The sequence below is a fragment of the Raphanus sativus genome, chromosome 2 (assembly GCF_000801105.2).
Source record: "Raphanus sativus cultivar WK10039 chromosome 2, ASM80110v3, whole genome shotgun sequence".
Taxonomy (NCBI): domain Eukaryota; kingdom Viridiplantae; phylum Streptophyta; class Magnoliopsida; order Brassicales; family Brassicaceae; genus Raphanus; species Raphanus sativus.
In genome coordinates this window covers 37,759,086-37,784,232 of record NC_079512.1, presented here as the reverse complement: position 1 = coordinate 37,784,232, position 25,147 = coordinate 37,759,086, and the positions used below count along the sequence as shown (strand labels likewise).

The 25,147-nt window shown below is 32.5% G+C and overlaps 6 protein-coding genes across 7 annotated transcripts; 3 read left to right on the top strand and 3 right to left on the bottom strand.

Annotated features, from left to right (window-relative positions):
• Window positions 1–100: 100 nt before the first annotated feature.
• Window positions 101–1,849, bottom strand: LOC108833830 (calcium uniporter protein 1, mitochondrial). Its single transcript, XM_018607227.2, has 2 exons — window positions 1,066–1,849; window positions 101–943 (listed from the first exon to the last, which is right to left on the bottom strand). Exons 1-2 carry the CDS (start codon window positions 1,597–1,599, stop codon window positions 482–484), a joined length of 996 nt encoding a protein of 331 aa, XP_018462729.1. The 5' UTR covers window positions 1,600–1,849; the 3' UTR covers window positions 101–481.
• Window positions 1,850–5,257: 3,408 nt separating this feature from the next.
• On the top strand, window positions 5,258–6,837 carry LOC108833831 (uncharacterized). Its single transcript, XM_018607228.2, has 4 exons — window positions 5,258–5,564; window positions 5,643–5,870; window positions 6,055–6,464; window positions 6,552–6,837. The coding sequence occupies exons 1-4, from the start codon at window positions 5,351–5,353 to the stop codon at window positions 6,699–6,701; spliced, it is 1,002 nt and encodes a 333-aa protein (XP_018462730.2). The 5' UTR covers window positions 5,258–5,350; the 3' UTR covers window positions 6,702–6,837.
• Window positions 6,838–9,261: 2,424 nt separating this feature from the next.
• On the top strand, window positions 9,262–10,892 carry LOC130508265 (uncharacterized). The gene is made up of 3 exons (XM_057003665.1): window positions 9,262–9,794; window positions 9,892–10,412; window positions 10,517–10,892. The coding sequence occupies exons 1-3, from the start codon at window positions 9,368–9,370 to the stop codon at window positions 10,634–10,636; spliced, it is 1,068 nt and encodes a 355-aa protein (XP_056859645.1). The 5' UTR covers window positions 9,262–9,367; the 3' UTR covers window positions 10,637–10,892.
• A 6,285-nt stretch (window positions 10,893–17,177) lies between these two features.
• LOC108839144 (geranylgeranyl pyrophosphate synthase, chloroplastic/chromoplastic) lies at window positions 17,178–18,628 on the bottom strand. Its single transcript, XM_018611969.2, is given in 2 exon segments — window positions 17,178–18,117; window positions 18,119–18,628. Coding segments are annotated over 2 exon segments (1,104 nt in total). The 5' UTR covers window positions 18,439–18,628; the 3' UTR covers window positions 17,178–17,333.
• A 612-nt stretch (window positions 18,629–19,240) lies between these two features.
• LOC108842110 (NEDD8-conjugating enzyme Ubc12) lies at window positions 19,241–20,893 on the top strand. 2 transcript variants are annotated; one of them, XM_018614923.2, is made up of 6 exons: window positions 19,241–19,399; window positions 19,750–19,869; window positions 19,981–20,089; window positions 20,199–20,277; window positions 20,355–20,471; window positions 20,546–20,893. In XM_018614923.2, the coding sequence occupies exons 2-6, from the start codon at window positions 19,755–19,757 to the stop codon at window positions 20,681–20,683; spliced, it is 558 nt and encodes a 185-aa protein (XP_018470425.1). In that variant the 5' UTR covers window positions 19,241–19,399; window positions 19,750–19,754; the 3' UTR covers window positions 20,684–20,893. The 2 variants fall into 2 exon arrangements, with proteins under 2 accessions (XP_018470425.1, XP_018470424.1); XM_018614922.2 differs by having other exon boundaries at window positions 19,242–19,399; window positions 19,744–19,869.
• LOC108842106 (uncharacterized) lies at window positions 20,846–23,032 on the bottom strand. The gene is made up of 5 exons (XM_018614919.2): window positions 22,765–23,032; window positions 22,264–22,561; window positions 21,835–22,130; window positions 21,607–21,770; window positions 20,846–21,537 (listed from the first exon to the last, which is right to left on the bottom strand). The coding sequence occupies exons 1-5, from the start codon at window positions 22,863–22,865 to the stop codon at window positions 20,936–20,938; spliced, it is 1,461 nt and encodes a 486-aa protein (XP_018470421.1). The 5' UTR covers window positions 22,866–23,032; the 3' UTR covers window positions 20,846–20,935.
• Between the last annotated feature and the right edge of the window lie 2,115 nt (window positions 23,033–25,147).

Below are 25,147 nucleotides of genomic sequence, written 5' to 3'. Positions count from 1 at the left end.
ACCGAACCTTGAACCAACGAAATGTTCCATACTATTTATATATGTTAACTACTGAGCTAAATATAACATGAAACCTTGGTCCAAAATCTTCCCACCAGAGGCGCCCTACTGAAACAGAGTTGCAACAAAATCAAGTGAAAATAAAGAAAAAATACTTCAGCATTATTTGAGATTGTGGATATACAGTAGTAAAATCAATAATCGTATATCCAGTATAAAAGATTTAAGAAATTCACACTTGAGAAATGAAAGTTCATATGCATGAAGATATGGTTGGAAAAAGTATATGATAGTAATAGTTTTTCCTAGTTTTTAATACATAAAACAACATTCAATATTCTATTCCTCTCCAAATGTTATATAAGCCGCACCTATTCGAATACATTTTCTCTTTAGTGACTATTCTTTCACGCAATTTTTGTTTGTTAATTTATCTTTCTCAGGTTAGGACAGCGACGCATCAAATCGAACAAGACGCCCCTTAGTTATGTAAAGCTCCAAAAATCTTGGAAACAGCAGCTGAAGAAGGCTTTGGATTAAACATCTTCTTCAGCTCATCATACCTCCCAGCATCAAAATCTTGAGATCTCATCAGTTTCCTCTGTTTCGCCTCAAACCTACTCTCGTAAAACCCTTCAAAGGACGGCTCTTTCGCTGTCCTGAGGAAAAAAGCGTAACCCGCCATGAAATATACAGATGTGACGTAGAAACAGATTGGCTCCATGACGTCCCACGAGAGTTCCCAGAACGTTAGCCTCATGAACCCTGCGGTTTGGAGTATCAAGTAACCAAGACCAGCCCAAAGCTCTCTTCTCACCAACGAATGTGCTTTCTCGTCAATGACATTCTTTATAGCTTCTAGCTCTTTCAGCTCCTTTCTTCTTGGGTCGTTTGGGTTACGGATCTGTGGTAAAGGAAGCAGGCCCTCGATAGATTTTGTTACCTGATCACACAAAAACAGAAAACGTTTGGTAAAATAATTCATTGAAAAATAAATAAATAATAATTCATTAAAAACAGAGAACAACTAGTCCTAAACATCAAAATAAATGTTTTTAATTTTACCTGATCAGGTCTTAAGCAAACGTAATCACCCAAAACGATGACGTTTCCTGAATCATCAAGCATCTTAGCGATCCAAGGCCCTTGAGCAGGATCCAAACAAGAGTCATTGCAAAGACGAACGAACTCAGAGTAAGAGATCCAGCTCTTCCCGGTCTCCATCAGCTTCGTCTTCACCACCTCGATCTGCGCAGCTCTAAGCAACTTCTTCGCGTCTTTCACAGTAAGAAGCCCCAACGCCTCCGTCCCCTCCGCCGCCGCCGCTGCCGCGTGTTTCATCGGAGGTAAAAGCCCGTCTAATCGAATCCTGTCGTTTTCTCGAAGCTTCTCCCTCAGAGTCTCCCCGAACGGCATCTTCATGGTCGCATCCAACCACGACTCACCAGGCTCCGGATCAACGGTGGCTTCTCCTGGTTCTATAGGAACCCTGGTTCGCACGGCTAACGAAGAAGACGAGATTCGACAGTTCATGAGACCTTGAGACGCCATTTTCGAAACGTTGAACGAACGATGAGACAAAAGCTTCCTCATCGCCATTGTTAAAATAACAAAAAAAAAAAGAAAATCGAAATTGAATATGATGTAGTTTGAATATATGAATAGCTAAGCAAGAGCGCTTTATATAGGTTTCAACCAAAGTCTTCTCTGTTTACAATTTAGTTTGGTTTCTTGTCTTAAAACAATAAAATTTAATTAAAAAAGTGGACCCCATACACGTCAGCTGATATCTATCACCAGCAACTCAAAATACGCTGCCTTTTTGTGAATGCTTTAGGTTGTTTGCCACCGTCCACGTGGATAGATCTTGGTTGGTGATAGCTTGCGGTGCCTCCATAGCCGTCTGATCAATACATTTACGTTTTTTAGTGTATCTTCGTAACTTCTTTGACTACAATGGAAACTCAACAGAATAAAAAATAAAGTCACGAACGTGTCGCCACATATTTCTGTTTTATCCTTTTAACATCTGATTTGTTAGTAGTCAATCTGTTTTGTTTTATGGGTTTAACTGAGTTAAAAGGAAACAAATCTTCTATTTATGTTATCTTCTAAAATTATAATGTTGAGAGGGATGGTATTTATGATATATATTTGCAAATTTGGTAACGTTCAAACAGTGACGTGTTGCCACATTTTTCATTTTATGTTTTACATTTACACCTCGAAAAGAAGATATACAATCAATTCTCAAAAGAAAAAGAAGATATACAATCAAAAGTTCATTATGGAATGTGTATATTCATATGGATTGTTACTGAGTAAATTTCAACACAACGACGTGTCTCCTCATTTTCTGACTTATCTTCTTTTCATCTTCAAAGATATCCAAGTTTTACCGAGACGATTAGATACAATTTTCTTCTCTTTTTGACCAAATGCTTAAATAATAAATTAGGTTTTGATCCGCGCTTCGAAAGCGCGGATATTATTTTTCAATTTTATGAAATATATTATTTGTTTGTAATTATTGAATGTATTTATCTTAGTAACTTTTTATAATAAATTCGACATATAGAGTATCTCTGGTAAACTATGTGTTTCTCTGGTTTTATTTTATTATCTCTCCAATTAACATATTTATCTGGCTTATTGTTAAAATAAATTATTTTAGAACGCAACTGTACAATATTTTACATTGATATTTTGTTTAAACAATGTGACATATTTATATATTAATTAATATAGAAATACCTGAACGGATTTAACAGAACCCAAACAGATTCGAAACGAACCCGAATGGATACCTGAACGCCTAGCCCTAGTCATAATTCGAATTTAAATTAGAAATATATGAATGAAACTGAAATATTTGACCCCGGAAATCCAAAACCCAAACAAATCCGAAACGAACCGGAATGGATACATGAACGTCCAGCCCTAGTCACTATTATTGTTTTATGTATCATATATATGTCACCATATAATTAATTGTATTGGTTCATCATATAAATAATCATATAATTAATAGTATTTTATATGTATCATCTTATAAATAATCACATATATTATATTCTTAAAGTTTAATGTGAAATATAAAAACCATAATTTAAGTTGGTATATGAAATTAATCTTTTTGTTGTATTTTTCTTATATTTATTGAAAACATTTTCTAATAATGGTTATTGTAAAATATTTTAGTAAAAATAAAATTTTGAATATATGCATATTTTAAATCAATTTTTGATATAAATCAATTTTAAATTATTATTTTGATTTGAAATATGTATATAAAATTTAAATTTTATTTTATGATTATTTTAGACAAAACAATGTTTTAGGTAATTAGATTAGTCCATTTTGTATATTTTAAAACTGATATATTTTTATCCATGTTTCAAAATTTTAATTTTTGCATTAGTTTTCTATGAATTATTATTAATTTTATGTTTTTTTTTTGATAATTGAACTCTTGAAATTTTTATATTTGACTAAACTAAATAAGGTAATAATACTGTTTTTAAAAATTGTTTTATATAATATACTATTTATATTTCGGTTTGGGTTTTTATTTTTTTACCATAAAGAATTGTAAATATAGTGTCAGAATTATAAATAAAAAAAATATAGAAAGAAGGTTGTTTAATTTATTGTAAAAACAATGACTAAATTTTTTTTTAAAAAAAATAAGTATTAAATATGTTATTCATGTTTCTAAACAATTCTCATTTGTTATTAATTTATTGAAAATACAATGGCTAAATGTGTAAATAAAAGAAAGTACACATCTCTACTATCCATGTTTCCAAACATATCTCATTTATTCTACTATATATGTTTCCAAACATATCTCATTTATTCTACTATCCTTGTTTCCAAACATCTCCAATTTGTACTTCAACTTTAATAATATAGATACATTTAGTTGTGTATTAAGTTAACTTCTAAATAATTTTTACTTTTGTAAGTTTTTTATATTTGATATTGATTTACATTTTATTTTGAAATTAGTGATTTTTGGCAATATTAACATATTTAGAAATAAAAAATTAACATGATAATCGGCGGTTTGACTTATAGTTTCAATTTTTATATATTACAGATTAAAAAAAGGGACAATTTGCAAAATACCCTATTTAGGATTTGAAATTTGGAAATATATTGTCTTTAATTTTTTTTGAAAAATACACTTATTCACATGTAATAAGACTCTTTTGCCCATGATTTAATAAATAAAAATTTAAAATTACAATAACTTATTAGTTTATTAGAGATGACACATTTAGTATATATATATATATATATATATACGTAACTTTTATTTCTATTCGTTTGTTTGGAACATATTGTTTATCACATCGAAAATGTAGGTTATTCTGGTTTCATCCTCGCGGACTATGGCACACAACTAATGATCTCTCTACATAATATCCATAAGAAACAAAATGTTACAGTTGAGTCATCAAAGACTGAGAATCAAGCAAAACAAAAGGTTAAAAAAATGCATTGTGTTTTCTCAAAAAAAAATGCATTGTGACTCAAATGTGAATGAGATAGGAGGAGAGACTGGTTAAGTCTAGGCTGCCACATGAAGAAGCCATTGACTCGTCTTCTTGTGTCTGGAACAGAAAAATTGCTTATCTCTACCAGTTTTGACACTCCAGAATATTGGAAACATTTTTAGATTCTCTCCATGATCTGCTTCCATATAAATGATCCACTTTACCAGCTGCGTGACAAATGTCGGTAAAAATATAGATTTTCTTTTTTAAAAAAATAGAATAAAGAAGATGAGTTTATGGCTTCCAAGAAAAATGCTACCCAACCATCTGAATATCGGATCTTGAGAATACTAAACACATCACCCGTGGAAATTTGACGAGATAACAAGATAGATAAATAAAACCACCGTAAATCGATAGGAGTAGATAGATGCAAAGGAAAAAGGAAACCCTAAGCTTCTCGTGATTGGGATGATAGAGTTTTATGCTGAATTTAACACATGGAAATATTTGATTATAAATACAAATTTCAATTTGAGACTGAAATTATTATAATTTTTTAGTTAGGTTATTGTAGTCATTTAACTGATAATTAAGTGTAGTTTTCAAAAATAATAATAAATAATGCATTTCTCAAAATATAATCTCATTTGAATGTATTTTTCCAAATTTTTCCTTAAAAAAATTCTTAATTAATGGATTATAAATCTTATTATGATAATATAATTAAATAAGAAATCTATGGCTAGCCCATAAGTTTATATAGCCCATCAGATAGGCCCACAAGTTTTGTGCATAATAATATAGATCTCTCTGAAAGTCGATCTCCTTCCTCTCTCTCTCGCTCAATGTCGTTGAAACTCAACACCCGAATTTTGGCGGCGCCATCTCTGTTCCCAAATTCGAACCCAAGAGGACCCACCGAGATTCGATTCTCCAACAGATGGGGCAAAGCTAACGCCGATCTCCTCTCTCTCTCTCTCTTGAATCAACGTTGCAGAAGGGATCAAATTCGTTGTTGCGAGAAGGCAGGAGGAGGAGGAGGAGGAGGAGGAGGAGGAGGTCAGTAGTTTTATGGATTCAATTAATTTATTTGTGATTTTTTTCCGTCCCTAGATTAGATTTTAAATGGTTGGTTAGGTGATGTGTCAAAAAAAACGGGAGTGTGGTGGGACTTGAACACGTGTCCTCTTCCGGCTGGTTTTGACCCTCGTTGGGTCCGTCCGTGTATAGAATCTGCCGTGGAGGAGGAGATTGGTTTTCGTACTGAAGTCACCATCTATGCCATGGGCAACCTAGAATACATCTCTATTGACCTCTTGGAAAAGATCTCTTCCTCTGGGATCATTCTTACTCACTCCCCCTGCGGTTAGTAAAATCGAAATCAAATCAATCCTGTTTAGTCTAATTAATTAATTAGAGAGTCTCTTATCTGATCTGAGAGGGTCTGTTTGTTTCTCCATCTGGATGAGAGTTTTGTTTGTTTAGATACTAAAAGGCTTAATGTTATTTATGGACCATACTAATGAATCATTTGAATGGAGATAAACAGATTGTATAGCAAAAAACCCCAAAGGCTTAATGTTATTTATGGACGACTGGTTTGATGATGACTTTAGCAACCGACATCCTCCGGGTTACGTAATGATCATCTCGGGTGATCAGAAAATACTTGATCCTTGGCGTTTTCGGAGTTTTGGGCACACTACTTTTGTTGCATTTCCAAAAGGTGTTCGCCTACTTGCACCTCATGCCGAACTAAAATTTATTGGCGAACTGTTTGAGTACGTGTTTGCCAAACAGTTTGTCTGGGAAACTTTATTGACTGATAATTTGGCTCAAGAAACTTTATTATACACATGTGATTACGAACCTCACTGCATTTGCTACATATGCGATGATGTATACGAAGTATGTGACGAATTCATCACTCATCTCAAGAGTGAAGAGCACAGAAAAGAGGTAGCTAATTAAGCAAGCAAGCAGCATCCTCAGTTTTTTTTTTATCTTTTTTTTTTCATGTATCTGTGTGTTTGTGTGTGTGTGCAGTTGTTTCTACTTCAAGAAGAGGAAAGATGCCATCTTTTGAAACATTTGGAAGAAGAAGAAATCTCTTTGATTGAGGCGGAAAACAAGAAGAGGCAAGAAGCTGCATCCGCACGGGGTCTTTGTGTTAAAGAGTTTACTGACTGGAAATAAATGGGAACCCTTGTCTTTTTTCTCCTATTTCATGTAGCATATCAATATGTTTCCATGTATGATTGCTTTATGAGCCTAATAATATTTCTTAAAACTTGAGTTTGAGTAATAAGTTACAAGTGATTTACAACTATAAGTTATCTTCCTTTTTTACTGTAAAACTTGACCTCTCCCATACACATAGTTTCTCTCTTTCTTTCAAGGGTAGCCAAAAACCACAGCGGAGGGAGGATGAAAATTTACCTGCACGTTCCTCGTCTACGATTTTCTGTAAGAACGCATCAAACCGATTCCTCCATGTTTTTGATTCGCTTTTCATAAGTGGTGAACCAACGAACAATCGAAAGATAATCTGCTCGATTCTCAGCATCAGCTCGATTCCACGCAGCTGAACCTATAAATATGCTAAATAATCTCTATAATCATAATATAATCTATTTTGTTAAAAGAGAAATTATAACATCTATTCATGTGTGATATTTTTAAATGGACCATTACTAAAAAGTCATGATTTATTTATTTTAATAATATTTTGGTATTATTGCTTAATTACCTCATATATTATTGATTATAATAACTACTTTCCTATAAAATAGGAGGAACATAATTAATGTGTACTTTTAAAAATGTTGACATGTGCATTTCAATTATCTGAAAACACATGTATATATTATTATTTATATTCTAAAGATCGATTATATATTAACCTCAATGCATATATGATAGTTGTCCTAAGATAATTACTTATATTCCTCGAAACAGTAATAGTTATCTAAAGTCAAAGCTAAAAATTATAATGAAATATCTAAAATTATAAAGAAATATAAATAAATCTTATGACACTGTTTACAAAACCAGAGAATTGCTATTCAAGAGGACTTGATATCAAATTCAAAAACACAAATAAAAGTACCTTTGGACTATTTTAAAATATACAAAGGAAATACTGTTCATATGAATCCATAAGTTATGATTCATTGTCTCTAATAGCGTTAGCTTTTAACAGTGCATCAAACCCGGATTTAAAATACTGGCAAATGATATCAAGTCACAGATCGTAACTGCCCATATAACATAAGATGGTTAACTAAACAACACAAAAGTTTGTAAATGATAAAAATATGTAAATGATAAGAAAAAAGATTTGGACATTACGTTTGAGCTGCAACATATGCAAATGTTGATAGTGTATGATATCAATACTATTAAAACATAAGTAATGATTTGATTCGTGTATCATTTTTTATATTTTGACTGTCCTCTCAAAAATTATTTAAGTTATATTTTGTATAATATATGAATTATTCTAAAAACAAACTAATCAAATAAATATTTCTATATATTTTCAGAAATTTTATTTGAATCAAATCTTTTTATATCTTTTTATTTACAATAAAAATATATATTTTATTTTATTCATTAAATTTGTAATTATTTTAAATATATGTATATTTCCTTTTCACTTAATTGTTTTTAAAATGTTTAGTTAATTTCATGGTTATTTAAAAATTAAATGTATATTTCATTTTAACTAGAAAAACTTTTAAAATATCTAATTAATTTTGTAATAACTAAAATAATGTACGATTTTGTACTAAATAATTTAATATTATAATTTTCAATTAAATTGTGATCCTTACTACAAGAAAACATATTTATTACAAGGATCATATTCCTTGTTATTTCGTTGTAATAGAAGGGTTACAACAAATTAACAAGGAATAGCGTTTCATAGTTAAACACTCGTCGTAATGCAAGATTCGTTGTGACTTCCATGTAACATTTACGAAGAAACAAATTCGTTGTAAAAGCGAAAGAGAGTATTTTGTTGTAATTTTGTAGTTACGCTTCATCGTAAAAGACTCGTATAGTTCTTTTGTAAAGTCGTATTTAAATACTTGTACAATTTACTACAAATTTACAAGTCTTTCGATGTAAAGTCCTTGTAATATTTACGATTTACTAGTATTTTCTTTCAAATCTAGGATCAATCTGAAGCTATGTTCGTCCTCTTCAAAGGGAAGAAAGTCGCTGTTTCAGGATTGGTCATCTTCAAGAATCACGCAATCAAAAGGCAATCGAGCTGGAATCAACACTTCACCCAGCTCAATCAAAGAAGATGAACCAAGAAATAGTAACAGAAGAGACTCCGAAGCAGAAAATCGCAGAGAACAACAACAAAAGCGATCGCGAGCCGGAAAAGACGATTGATTGAGACACTCATCGGAGAATAACAAAGCGGAAGATGAAGATATAGAGCTCTGATACCATATTAAAGCTTTAGTTAAGCCATGATCAAAGAATCGAAGAGAAGAGATTCAGAGCTCAAGATGAAAGAGATGATGAAAGTTTGTTATATTCAATCAACGTAAAAGTCAAGTCAGTTACATGTTTAATTAACTTATACAGCAACTGCTATTTACAATAACCGGAATTGATAATAATAAACCGGTCTTAACCATGATCAAGATAAATGAAACTTAACCATGTAAACCATGTATCTAATATTTTTGTGGGTTGAAAATTTACAAAGTTGTTGCTTGGTTGATTTCGTATTCAATGCCTGTTAGTAATGTTCAGATGAGCTTGTTTGATGCATTGGTTAGGTGATAACCTCTCCCGTTTCTCTCTTTCTTTCAAGGGTATCCAAAAACCACAGCGGAGGGATGATGAGGAGTGCTCTGAAGGGCTCAATGTCGTTGAGTTTCAACACCGCGTCATCATCGCTGTTCCCAAATTGGAAACCCAGCGAGATTCGATTCTCCAACAGATGGGGGCAGCGAAAAGTCGAACGATCTCTCTCCCACTCTCCCGATCTCTTGGATCTTCAATGTTGCAGAAAAAGAAGAGGTCTACCCTCGTTGTGGGAAGTTGTGTGTGGACTAGCGGTAGTGTGGTGGGACCTGAACACGTGTCCTGTTCCGGCTGGTGTAGACCCTCGTTGTGTCCGTCAGTGTATAGAATCTGCCGTGGAGGAGGAGAGGGGTCTTACTGCAGTCACCATCTATGCCATGGGCAACCTAGAATCCATCTCTATTGACCTCTTGCAAAACATCTCTTCCTCTGGAATCATTCTTACTCACGCCCCCTGCGGTAAAAAAAAAGAAAAAAAAAATCAAATCAATCCTAATCTATTTTGTTTTGTGTTAGTAGTCTCATTATCTGATCTGGCCTTCTTCTCTACTCTTAGGTGTTCACGACTTATCTGAATTTCTGGTCGACTGGCGTAAATGCCCACATCCTCCACATGTCATAATGGTTATATCGGGTGATTATGATATGATTTATCCTCCGCGTTTTCAGGGTTATAATAATTTTGTTGCATATCCAAAAGGTGTTCCCCTAGCTGCCCCTCTTGACCAGCTAACAGTCTTTGCCATGGAGTTTGCCAGAGTGTTTGACAAACTGTTTGTCTGGGAAACTTTATTGAGTGATAATTTGGCAAGTGAAACTTTATTATTGAGTGACAACAACAACACATGTGATGAGGAACCTCTCTGCATTTGCAACATATGCAATGATGCTTTCCAAGTATGTGACGAATTCATCACTCATCTCAAGAGTGATCAGCACAGAAACCAGTCACTTAAGCAAGCAGCATGCATCGACCGCTACGGTATGCCTAAACATTTTTGCCAAGTTTGCAATCATCCCGTCTATGGCGACTCTAACCTCTTACTCCATAACCAATGTGAAGAACATAAACGCAAGGTAAGCGCAGGCAGCTTCTGATCATCATTATTATCCAATTCTATTCTATCTAACAACTCCTCTGTATCACTAAAATTTGATCCCTTTTTGGTTTTGTTTTCAAGCTGGTTGAGAAACATGCTCAAGAAGAGGAGGATTGCGAGAGCAGGAAGACAAATCCAGAATTGGATCTCTTCTACGAGAGAAACAAGAAGCAATCTCGCAAACAAGAAGAGGCAGCCTAAGGAAGAAGAAGCTAGAGTGCCCTGCATCCCCATGGGGTCTTTGTGTTCAAGAGTTTACTAAATTGCTTATTACTAGATTTTCAACCCGAGTTTATTTTTAACTAGATAAAAGACCTAAAATAATAAACTATTTTATTATAGTTTTATGCTTGTTTTTTACCTTTGTTTTGTGAGATTTATTTTATAGTTAAAAGACAATTATTATACATAAGTTTAAATTAATATATGTATTCTATAATCATGGTATATATATGAATTGCTATCAAATTTGTATTTAGATCAGAGAAAAAACTATACACTTTCTTATTATAAAAAGAAAAAAAAATTGAAAGTCAAATAGCTCCATACACTTTCTTATGTAATAATTGAATGTTTTATTAAATAAGTTTTTTAAAATTTTATTATGTAAGGATTTGTGTTAAAGTGAACACATTTTATTTTATAAACCTCCTTTTTATTTACAATTTAAATATAAAAAATACTATTAAATACTCTTTTACATTTTTTTTTAGGATGCAGAAAATCTAAATTACTGTTATATGAACTTTTACAATTTATCTTCTCTTTAGAATTTTTTTTTTAAAATTGCTATCAAATAAATATTTCTAGTTTCTAATAAATAATTTAAAAATTACTATTTTTACAATTTATATCAATACTATTTTACAGTTCTTTTATTAACTGTATAATTTTTAGCATCATGTTCATCTTCAAATTCTCTCTTAAAATATTATCAAATAATTGTTTACAATTCTCTTTTGGTTATGACATAAAAATATGATACAAATCTATTTTGATTAAGATTTTTAGAAAGGAAAACAACTATCAAATATTGTTTTACAGTTTTAGGGTTTTATAAAAAAATTAATATTAAATAATCTTTTACAATTCTATTTTGTCTAGGACTAAGAAAAATAAAGTTACTATCAAATAATTATGTCCAGTTAATATTAACTATTTTAAAAAGTTGCCATTCTCAAGATTAGGCTTTCTCAATATCAGTAATATTTTTACAATTTTTCTTGTTAATTAATATTTTTAGTATCATATTTATCAATAATTTTTCAAAGTAAAAACTACTATTAATTCAAATTTTACAATTATCTCTGGTCAGGATTTTTTAAAAAAATCTTATTTGGTTAAGATTAAAAAGAAAATATTTTATAAATCTCTTTTATTTAAGATTTTAGGGAAAAAAGTTATTTTCACATAATGACATATTTTGATTGTTTTAACTGATATATGTCACAATCATGTCGGGTGAAATATGTTTTTCATTTTGCTTTATATTTTTTTAACACAAAACTATAAAAGTAAAGTTAGTTAATTATACAAAAAATAAGATTACTTTTACAGTTTTATTTTATTTAGACTTTTAGAAAAGGAATTAATTATTTATAACTTTTTATTATTATATATATATATATATATATATATATATCATATACATTATTTGAGAAGTGATTTTGTCACATATTCCTCTCAACAATGATAAATACCATAAGATATAATAAATATAAGTAAAAAATTAAGTATAAGTAATAAAACTCAGGTAACTTAAATCTAAATATAGAGGTGAACTATTTGTAGCTATTTTCGTCATAAATTTTTAACATACAAATATCTATTAAAAAGGAAAATTAGTTACTTATAAGAAATAATAAGAATACTTTTACAATTTTCTTTTGTTTAGGATTTTAAAAAAGGAATATTATTTATTTTATAGTTTTTTTTGTATATGATTTTATTAAATAATTATTGGTGGTTTTTAATTCCTATATGGATGCTCTCTGTGGACAATAGCTTTTTTTACATTTGTTTTTAACATTTTACTATAACAAACAACATTTTAAAGCAAGTTGTAAATGATAATATTTATTTTGTTATTTTAAGTTATATATAGAATATTAATTTCGTTTTTAATATAATATTGGAAATACTAATTTTTTATAAGATGGTGAGTAAACAATGTATTTGAGATTAGACTATTATGAACTCATGGAAAAACATGCTCACTCTTTTAATTGCAAGTGAATGTCTATTCTCTTGTTAGTCACACTATTGTTGAAGTTTTTAATGTTGACGAGAACAAGCTTTCCAAGTTTTTAATGTTAAATCATAAGAACCTGATGATAAAATTATATACTTTTAATATGGACAACAGTAATTGTTTTACCATATATATCTCCGTTCTTGTTGACCGCTTCATTGAACTCAGCATAAGAACAATTGCTAAAGTTTTGCCTCTCAATATCATGGCCATTATGATCTGTGGGTGCAGAAATTCTTTTCTGAGTGAACTAAATTAAGAACCTGTGAGAAGTCACTTTATAACTTATTTTGTTGTTGATGACCAAAAAGTTCTTAATTTTTTAGGTTACACCAGCCTTTAAATTCTCTTCATAGCCCCCTATTCGATTAGCCGGTATGAAGGCGTGGATTGTTGTTCCCTATAAAAATTTGTGTCAAACAAACAATATGTCGTGCTTACTAAATTTTAAATTAAGAATGTCTAAATAATTTTCTTATACTTTTGATCAATAAGAAATAACTCAAAACCTATGCATAAGCAAACCACCCTTATTGATGTTACGTGCTTCCTATAAGTGAACCACTCTAACAAGAATTTTAATCTTATAAAAACTTTTTCTAAGATCATTAAAAACAAAAGAAGTGGCAGAAACGACTATTATGTAATCTCTTTTCAATATTTTTCTTTTTCAAAGTAAATCTTGATAACTTTTAAAACTTCGGAAAATTATTTATAGTTACCCATACTACATATATAAAGTTTTATTTTATATATTTAGTGAACTTCCCTTTTAGATGTTTTAGTTTATGTTATTCAACTACTTTAAATTCAGTTTTTCATTTTTTGGTATAGACGATACTTTGAAATTATTATACTTAAATGACATAATTTTTATAAACATGTAGTATATTATTTAAGGATATGTTTTGACATTTAAAAATTTTTAATTTTGAATTTAATATTCATAAATTTTTATCAACAGGTAATATGTTTTTTTTTAATTTTGATTTTTAAATATAATAATTATATATAGATATCTATACTATTAAAGCAGATGCATTTTTATGAATCTGCCCCTAAATTTTCAAGTAATTATAAAATTGTCTGTATTTTTTTCCGCGGTATTTGCAACTGAGAAAAAAATTATTTTTCAATTACATTTAAAGAGTATTTAATACAATTTTCTTCGGTTTTTAAAAATTTTGTTTCCTAAATATTTGCACCATATCTTTCCAAAAAATATTTCATATTATTAATTATTTGAAAGCATTTATTAAATGAAACCTCAAAATAAAATCAAGTTGAAATAACAAATTATTAAATCAACAAAATCATAATAAGGATCTCAACTATCTCAACTTTTTTAAAAAATGGTTTCATTTAAAAATTAAATTAAATAAACTAAATTAACGTTTAAAGATATGTTTTGACTTTAAATATTTTGAATTTTAAATCTAATAATTAAATATTGAAGTTAAGTATTAAAACTTCTTCTAATAATTTTATTATTGGCCAACTTTATTAGATAATATGCGTTTTTATTAACAGGTAATATGTTTTGTTTTTTGAAATTTTGATTTTTAAATCTAATAATTATATCGATATTAAGTATTAAAACTTCTATTTTCTGTTAATATGCATACATTTGGAAATCATGACATTTTTAAAAACTAATAATTTTTTCATTAGCCTACTTTTTAGATAATATACATTTTTATTAACAGGTATTATTGTATTTAAAGATATGTTTCGATTTTTTAAATTTTTGTTAGTTTAAGATATATATGGAATATTAATTTTGTTTTAATATAATTTTGGAAAATATGAACCTTTTTAAATAATAATAAACTAAAAATCTTGATTTGTCATGTGTTTATGGGGGTTTTAAATTCTATGTGAATATCTTCAATGGCTTATAGCCTCAAATTTTATATAGGGGATAGATTATGTATTCCGTTAACTTTTATATATATTTATATGTGTGTATATATATATATGTATATATATATTCTTGTACATTTGCTAGCTTCCTTATTTGAATTTGATTTATATTTTATTTTGAAATAAATAAAATTTTGGAAATAGTGATATTTTTTTTAAAAATATTAAACAAAGATAATAATTTGTCATATTATGATTAGTTGTTTTAATCCTATGTTTTGAAATCATATTATTTAGGTTTTCAATTGCATATAATTTAACTTTAAAATCATGTGTTTTTAAATTTATATAGTTTTTAACTATCTTGCATCTTAAAGTTAATTATTTTATTTCAATATGCTTTTTTTATTAAGTAAACATATATATATATATATATTTATATATATAATTCTTTGACTTTTGTAAGTTTTCAATAGTTAAATTTATTTATTTTTATTTTGAAATAAATGATTTTTGGTAATATTGACATTTTTAGAAATAGCAAGCAAAAATGCTGATTTGTTATATTACGGTTGGAAGTTTTAAATCTACGTGGACGTCCTTAATGGCTTATAATCTCAACTTTTATATAGTATAGTTTATTATTATGTTGAATACTTTGATCTTGTACAACTAAAAAGATTTCCAAGTCTGGTTTGTTTTTCTTTTTTCATTTTAATTAATACATATTTCAAGTGTCATAATTGGCCGACCGATATAGACTTCACAAGGTGCAAGCAGTTATATTGGAACTGAAAGGTACTCGCTCATTTGTCTTCGGTCATGTCCACAAGTTCCTCGCCAACTCTTTCCCACTCGAAACAGGCTCCTCAATTTATTTACTTATAATTATTTTCTTCAATTTTTAAAAATAAATTATTATTATATATTTTGTCTTTTATATTTACGTTAATTTATAAAAAGATGAAAATACACATTTAATATCATAACCCTTTTGAGAACTCTTGTTAGACGAATATGCACATGGTGTATATGGATAAGAAACAAAAAGAAATGAAAATATCAAAGTTAGATAAAAACATGAAATATATTCAGTGTCACTTTAATATTTTTTACACAGATTAAAAGGTAACGGAAATATATGTAAACTTTTATTAATTACACCCAATAATATTTGAGATAAATAAAATTATTTATAAAATCAATGGATTTTACAATTAATTTTCAATTGAAAATAAATATAATTTACACTGAAATTGTAAAGTGATATTTTTGTATAACAAAATAAAAAAAGTTAAAATGACATTTATTACAAAATACTCCCTCTGTTTCATAATAAGTGTCACTCTGAACTCATTTTCTTGTTACACAAAGAGTGTCACTTTACAATTCTAATGTAAATTATACTAACTTTTAGCTGAAAATTAATTGCAAACTGCATTGATTTTATAAATAATTTTATTTATCTAAAATACTATTGGTCAAAGAGGTATAATTAATTACAACTTACATATATTTCAACAACTTTCTTAATCTGTATGAAAAAAGTCACAACGACACTCTTTAAAAAACGGAGGGAGTAGCATTTTTGAGAAAGTGAGCATTAAATTCCATAAATTTTGACGCTGCATGTACCAACACCACAAGACACGAGAATTTTTAAAGAATGGAAGCCAACACCAATTGATTATACACCATACATAAATTTAATTTAGTCACTATAAATAAAAATAAGGAGTTGTGTACGGACTATGGTAGGTCCAGTGCAACGATAGCCCCCTCATCGTATGTACTCTAAGATTCGGGTGTAGAACATGATTGATGATTTCAACAAAAGTGTAGGCATCCCAAATATTTTTAACCGAAGTTGAGATTCTTGGATAAATGTCAAAATGTTGAGATACCTGTAAGCTATAACTTAGCACTTGCAAATAGAAGTAGTAGTCTATGAAAAAATCAGAAATTTTACTAGCGATAATGATGGTTGTACGTTTATGTTTTTCTTTGATTCAAACTATACACAATATTACACAATTAATGTGTTTTTCAATTGATAGAGACAATCAAGTCTCTAACATTTAGATTAAACAAAACCGTTTATCATAATGTAGGTGTCAAGTGTCTTGTGTGACCGTGTGTACCGTGTACGTTACGTACCCATTCACCCATTCACCAGAATTGTGGTGTAAGTGTAACCCATGATACACTGTTTGTTAGAGTTGCAACGTTCAACACGGACAATATCGGAAAACACGAAGGTGGTAATTACATCGTCCCTATAATGCGTCCAAAAGTGGTTGTTTTTAACGTCAAATTAGTGGTAGATACAATCGTTCTTCGAATACACGAAGGTGAACTGAAATAAGGGAAAACAGATAGGCTTTAGAAACCCAATATTTCGATTGAGATCTTGGGTTGTGATAATACATGGGCTTGGGCTTTCCTCAGTACATTATTTTCAACGATGCAAAAACGACGACTTGGTCTTCTCGTACCTTTAAGATCTAATCTGAACAATTAACGGATATAGTAGTAGATGAGAGAGATCCAACCGTGTGTTTCAGTCCTATAAACACATTGTTCATCATCAACGTCAAGCATTTGACTAAACGGTTACAGAAACTGGAATCACTGATCTCTTAATATTAAATCTATAACATAGCAATCATACCAACACGCAAGAGATCCGTTTTAGCATCTCTCCAATATTTCTACAATTCGATCCGAAACAAGACCAGAGAGAGAATAATTCCGACAAGAACTAAAGAAAAAAGAACACACAACTCAGTTCTGTCTATTGGCAATGTAATTAGCCAAAGCCAACAAAGGAGCAACCTTGTCGGAATCAAACCCTAAAAGCTGATCACGTGCCTCTCTATTCAACTTCTCAGCGAACTCTCTCGATTTCTCCAAACCCATGAGCTTCGGATACGTCAGCTTATCAGCAATCAAATCTTTCCCAGCGGTTTTCCCCAGCTCTTGAGACGATTTCGTGACGTCCAAGATATCATCAACCACCTGAAACAACAAACCGATACACCTCGCGAACTTCCTCAGCCTCTCGATCTCTTCATCGCTCCCTCCACCTACGATCCCACCCAAAACCGCGGAAGCCTCAAGCAACGCCGCCGTTTTATGCAAATGTATATACTCCAGATGATCCAATCCGACGTCGTTTAGGTCCAAACCTTCGCTGCTTATATCCACCACCTGTCCAGCCACGAGCCCTTCCGTGCCGATGGCTTTCGCCAACTCTCCCACAGCTCTGACCACTCTCGCCGGAGAAACATCCGAGCTCGTGGCAGTTGCTAAATGCTCGAAGGCGAACGAGAGAAGCGCGTCTCCGGCCAAGACCGCCACGTCTTCGCCGTAAACTTTGTGGTTCGTCGGCTTTCCGCGGCGGAGATCGTCGTTGTCCATACAAGGCAAGTCGTCGTGGATCAGCGACATGGTGTGGATCATCTCGACGGCGCAAGCCGCCGGCATGGCCAGAGACTCTTCCCCGCCGACGAGCTCGCACGCGGCGATGCAGAGGACGGGCCTGACGCGTTTGCCACCGGCGAGGAGGGTAGCGCATCGCCTCGTGGATCTTGAGCGGCTCGCGGAGAGGCACGGCGGAGTCGAGGGCTCTGTTGACGGACTCGGCTTTGCGGAGGATGTAAGACATGAAATCGAAGGAGGAGGTGGTGGATTTGAGGTTGCTGTCTTCTTTGGTGACGAGGGAAGAGGAAACGGTGTACGAAACGGTGCGTTTTGGGGTGAGGGAGATGGGTTTAAGGGTGACGAGGGAATGAGATCTGGATCTGGGTGTTTTGGATTGGGTAATGATAGTTGAAGGGTGGTGATGGTGAAGAACCCATGGACCTAGAGGAGTCACTGAAGAAGCCATTGAACAATAATAATCTGCAAATTTCAGATTACAATTATAAAAAGAAAAAAAACTTGACTTATTTTATAAAAGAGTGGGGGAAAATTGGAGTCAATATCAAACGAGAGTTGGGTTGGCCATTAGTGTAATTCGGTAGAGGAAATAGATAGGGTTGTTGTGTGACGGAATGGGCGTCTAGTGGAGGTGGTGGTGGTGATGACGAATGTTTGATTATTAAAAAAAAAAGCACTTTTCTCTTTATTTTTTTGTTCCATTATTTAAATTATTTTGTAGGAAAAAACAATTGTCCGGTTGTGGATTTCCTTCAAAAAAATCAGCATAATCATTTCTTTTTGGTAAGAAAAAAAGCGTAAATATTTATTAAAATTTTGATTTTGGTGGGTACATAAATCTTTTAAGTAGATATATTCTAATCTTGGTAAAGAAAAAGATATATTATCATCTTGCAAAATAATAAAATACCTAGTTTAGAAAAACGTTTTTTAACATAAAGTCTTCAGAGGAATAAAAGAAAGTCCATGGAAAGAAGAAGAAATCTTCCATTTGAAGTGGTTTATCTTCTTTTTTGTTTACTTTCGACACGAAGATTAGTACTATACTGATAAATGGCATGGAACATGCAAACGCGTCACAAATCAGTTCTAGACTTATTATGATGAGTTAATGACAATGATTTTGACATCTGACTGTAAAGAACCGCCAAATTTTAGCTGTTAAAAAAAGAAAATCTACTAAATGGATAGATATTACGTGACTAATGGGCCTAATGGGTCTAAATGGACCGAGTTGTCGAATCAACGAAGACACAGTGAAGAGTGTGAGATTCTTTTTTTTTTTTCCAACTCCGCGTCGAGAAAAAGCTGTCAAATTCAACATTCTCTCTCGTGTTTAGCTTCCGAGAACGAGAATCCGGTGGGAGAGATCAGAGGGAGAATCGTCGGCGATCTTGAGCTCTCTAAAAGTAGATTAACTTTTGTCTTTGAAACAAAAACGTGTGTTTTCGGTTTTCGAGTTTTTTTTTGGGATCTTCAAGTCGTTCGATCTATTGTCTGAAACTCTCTTACAAAACAATCTGACTGTTCCCGCTTCTTCGAATCCACAATTGTTTTTTTTTTTGTTCCAAGTTCGCTTAGGAGTTAGTTAGTTGCAGCTTTGATGTTAAGTTCTTATGATGAACCAAAAAATAAAAATCATTACTTTATGTGTTTTCTAGTCAAAAGTTTCTAATTTTCAATCTAGTGCTTTAAATCATCACTTAAGATATATATAAAATGGATCGTTCATTTCTTTTGATTTTTTGGTCAGAAACAGAAGCAATGATTGGGTTGTTTAAAGTAAAGGAGAAGCAAAGAGAACAAGCTCAGAATGCTAGCAGAGGCGGAGGAGCTTCTGTCAAGAAGCAATCTGCTGGTGAACTTCGTCTTCACAAAGGTATCTATCTTTATATATATTCCTTTTCATCTTTCTTTGATTTGTTTTTTTTTTGCATTCTTTTCTCTTCTTAACGTTTCAGTTTTTTTTTTCAAATTTTGATTGGTGTAGATATATCAGAGTTGAATCTTCCAAGCTCGTGTACGATATCATTTCCTAATGGCAAAGATGATTTGATGAACTTTGAAGTCTCCATTAAACCTGATGATGGTTACTACCAGTTAAGTTAGAGTCTTTCTTTCTTTTTTGCATGATCATATCATGCTCACACTTAAAACGGTTAGAATAGGAAACTCATTTGTTTTCTTTCTTTATGAAATAATATACAGCAATGGTACATTTGTTTTCACGTTCCAAGTGTCTCCTGTGTATCCTCACGAAGCTCCTAAAGTTAAATGCAAAACCAAGGTAGTAGGATTTTAGCAATATGGATCCTCTTTCTTTTGCATTTGCTTTATTAGCTCCATCTTTACTCCCTGTTTTAGGTTTATCATCCCAATATCGATTTGGAAGGAAACGTCTGCCTCAACATCTTGCGTGAAGACTGGAAACCTGTTCTTAACATCAACACTGTTATCTATGGACTCTTCCATCTTTTCACGGTAATAAATTAATATGCCCTGATACATACAGAGCTTACTGTTTCTCCTAAACTGAGTGTTGTTTATTTACACAGGAACCCAACTCTGAAGATCCTTTGAACCATGACGCAGCACAAGTTTTAAGGGATAACCCAAAGCTGTTTGAGACCAATGTCCGTAGAGCCATGACTGGTGGCTATGTTGGTCAGACCTTTTTCCCGCGCTGCATCTAACAAAAGCTCTGGTTCCTTCTTCTTAAAGCAAAAAGATAAGAACTGGAACTACCCCACCCTTTATCCGCCCTTGTATCTCTTATTCTCAGAGGACACACTTGCTTGTTTGTTTGCTTCTGTAATATCACATTCTGCTTAAGCTCTGAGAGTTCGACAAAGGAATTGTATAACATTCTGTTCTATTTGATTAGATCTCGGTATCAATGTTTATACTGTGGTGGTATTTGAAAGAATCAAAACATAAGCGAAAACTCAGATCATTTCAATATCTTTATAACTAGCAGTCTTCGCGTTCTCTCGATCTTTCTTGAAAACGAAATGCAGAGGCGTGTAAGAGAGACAACATAGACCAAAGGGAACAGCCATCATGGACAAAAGCCCCTTGGAGAGAGCCTCAGCTTCACGCACAGACGAGCCTTTCAAAGGATCAATACCTTTCGAGTCATACCCAAACATCTTCTCAGACAAGATCCCAACCAAAGGCGCAGCAAAGGAGGAGAAAGATCCTTCGAAAGCCCGGTCAAACGCGTAGATCATCGTCCGGTGCTTAGGAGGGACGACTTCAGCAAACATCGGCGCGTTAACGGCTGAGCCGCACCAGCTTATGGTGAGACCCATCAAGAAGAGAGTGACGGAGAATATCAAGTAGCTATCTCTGCTCTGTGGGATTGCTTTCAGAAGGATGATTGAGAATGGGATCCCCATGAAGGCACTGAACTGCGCACACATCACTCTACCTGAGTTTGGATAAATCCGTGACATCTTATCAGCGATGATGCCTCCCATCAAGGTTCCTATAGCGCATCCAGTCGCAAACACCCCAAGCAAAGCTGCTGTCTGGTTATGATCAAACCCTAAAAAAACAAAACAACAGTAAGCTTTCTTGACAAGTAATGTAGTTTCACAAGGCTTGGTTCATTTACCAATAAGCTCAAACCACATTGTGAAGAAAACCATTGCAGTCCAAGGTAATGAACCAACGATTCCTTGCAAGACAATGATCTGGAACGTCCTTACTTTAACAACCGACTTTGTAGCTGCCCATGAATCATTCCAAACCGATATCTTATGAACCATTAGTTCCTCTCTACACAAAAAAAAAATAGTTTGTGAGAAATAAGTTCACTAGTTTTGAGGTTCTGTTTTATTACCGTTCAATGTGCTTCCTGGGGTCAACCACAAAGAGGAAAACTAGTAACCCAATCACAGCACTAAGCGTTGCCATCATGATGAAAGCACAACGCCATCCAGGTACCCCCCAAAACTCAGAACCGGCCATAACCGTTGCTACAACACCTCCTCCGATACCACCAATAGTACCAATGAGATTCAACAAACCGAAACCAGCTCCTCTGGTACCATCCTTATAGCTATCTGCAATAAACGACTGAAGCGCCGGTATAACAATAGCTAATCCAAACCCATTCACTGCTCTCCACAAAGCAACCTAACATAACATAACCATTAAACAAAACTTTATACAACTTTAAAGAACCATTAAACAAATATTTATACAACTTTAAAGAACCATTAAAGAAAACTTTATAAGAATCTTTAGAAACAGATATTAAGGGATTTACCTGAATGAAGTAGTTGCTAGCTCCAACAGCAGCAGTTGAGAGAGCCCAACAGAGAGTGCCTATGGCAAGAACAATGGGACGATCGTAGGTAATGACGAGAACTCCTGCTAACGGGGAAGCGAGTCCTTGAACAAAGTTTCTAACGAATGTTAAGTAGCCTAAATCTGATGGTCCTGCGTTAAATGCTTCACTCACTTCTTTGTAAACCGAAGGCAGTAGATTCTCGTCTGCTCGCTCCATGATCGCAGCTAAGTTTATGAGAATCAGTGATATCGAAACTCCTAAAAACTTTCCTGTTCTGTAATTAAAAAAAACAGAGGAAAAGTTGGAGACTTTCAACTCTTGCAAGATTCAGAACCAGACAGACAATGAAACAGTTTAACCATTCAATCGATAAAACAAATCTAAGAGACGATCTACGAACAGTAAAGTGTAAATCTATTCACAATCGAAGAAGACAAAACTGGAAAGGTATGAAAAAGTCAAAAGAAAGGAGCTAACTTTATCTTCATGTTGTTAGTACGGAGATTGCGAGAAAACAGAGACCGGATGAATCCGAGAACTGTGGGGACGTAACCGGAGCGAGTTCGAGCACGACCCATCAACAAAAAAAATTAAAACTTGACCTCCCGTTTAACCGAAACTGGAGCTTGGCTGCTTATCTATATTATCGGATCTTAAATTTAAGACACCAGTCGTTTTTGGATATTAGTGATTTGATTATTATTGAATGTTTTTTTTCCTATTAACTATGTATTTCAAAGATAGTATGATACTGATCATGGATTGTAATTAAAGGATTAATTTTTACTAGTAAAAAAGATTATCAGTGTTGGCACGTAATGGTAGTTGAGTGGGTGGATCGTTACAGGGAGGAGCATGCTTACACGAATCTGCACTATTTTTCGGATGTCAATAGATTGTGACGTATATACTAATGAGAAAGTAGATTATGAAGTAGATTCTAAAAAAAAATTATGAAGTAAAATACACAAGTTCAGCTCATGGTAAAGAAATACACAAAACTCGTTTTGAGTTTGCTGACGAATGAGGAGGTGGGGGAAGCTTCTTTTGTGGACGTATGGCTTGGATTATCATTATCAATATAGTACTTGGTCATGATGATGTCAGTTTTTACCTTTTCGTTTATGGAGGCAAGTGATGGACCTGACCAAAGTTAGTTTCAAGCCCAAGTGCTAGGAATGTGTACTGAAAGAAAACTTTATGGATAAAATGTACATGACATCTGCTTGAAAGAAGTGGCTGCCTACATTACATAATAGATATATCATATTGATACAACCCAACAAGGCATTTTCACAATTATGCCATGACAATTTTAATATACAGAAATGGAGGTGTTCAATTTTGTTTTGTAAAGTCAGAATAAGAAATTGAAATATTTTTACCAACATACAATAATTGAAACGCAAACGCACACTGAATTGACCGATGCATTGAACAATAACAGTGAGAATAGTTGGTTTGTGACTCAATGGACGCCGCACGACTAATTGAATTAATCAATTTAAATCAAATTAAGTAGATTAAATGTACATAACCATGCCGTACCATTTGAAAACTTTGTTAATATTCCCCACGTGAATGATTTGATCCAAAGTCACTGACAGATTGGAATTTTATGTATTAGCAATTATTGTATTTTTCTTTAGAAGCTTTTTATTTTCTTGGTTTGTGAATATAAATGATAAGACGTGGTTGAATATGGTAAACACAATATAAAGCGCACACACAAAATGGTCTCATTTAATTGGCAAGCAGTAACAAATGATATATATAATATATATATATATATAATTGTGGAAAATAATTCAACCGGTGAATATAATTGTTTAATAAGTAGAATTGATTAATTAATAATTAGTTAGCTGTAAATAATAGCATGAATCCAGCTGGGGATTCTGCTTCCTGTCTTTGCACCACGCCTCACTGGAGCCGCACGTGCTCCGACCACGATGCCAAATTGTGTTTTACTTATATACTTTTCCATTTTTATGCTTAAAATATTTTACTTTTCCTAATTACACTGATACATTTATAAATTATAATGACATCAAATTTCTCGTTTTTGATGCATCTTGGTGACTGGACTTTTATCTAATAGTTGAAGTAAATCGTAAGGAATTTTATCAAATTGAATATGACCGTTTGAGCTATAGATGCTATTAATAAAATTTACGAACTGATCACAGAAAATAGAAAAAGCAATAATATCAACTTCGATTAGACAGCTCGAGTCATATATATTTATTCATAAAAATAATTCTTTTGTGAAATGTATAAATACGTCATTAAGTTACAAACTTACAAGACGACTGACATTTTAAGAGTGTGAAAACTGAAACAATGCAGATTATCACTAGAATATCCAGTTTAACCTTTTTCACAACCCTTTCCAAAAATTACCATAAGTTTAAACCACTATTTCTCCCAAAAAAAGGTTTAAACCACTATAAAATAATTAAAAAAGAAAGAGAAAAAAGATACCAATTCATTGAATAGTGAAAAGGAAAGCAGGAGGGGACCACAGCTCGTGCGTTACATTAATTAGACACGTGTAAGCTGACTTCCATAACAGGTCCCACTGTTAGACACGGATCGCACGTGCGGAGACAAACAGAAAAAAAAGAGATTGAATTTTTATTTATAAAAGCCAGAGACCATGAAGCCAATCCGCTTGAGAGTCACCAAACAAACTCTCTCTCTCTCTATCGTCTCCCTCGTGCGCCAGACTGACAAAGACTTCAGAGAGACAAAAAGAGAAAGAAAGATCAAAACCTTTCAATGGCGGCAGGAGCAGGAGGAGGATCATCGTCTGCGGGACGGACTCCGACGTGGAAGGAAAGGGAGAACAATAAGAAGA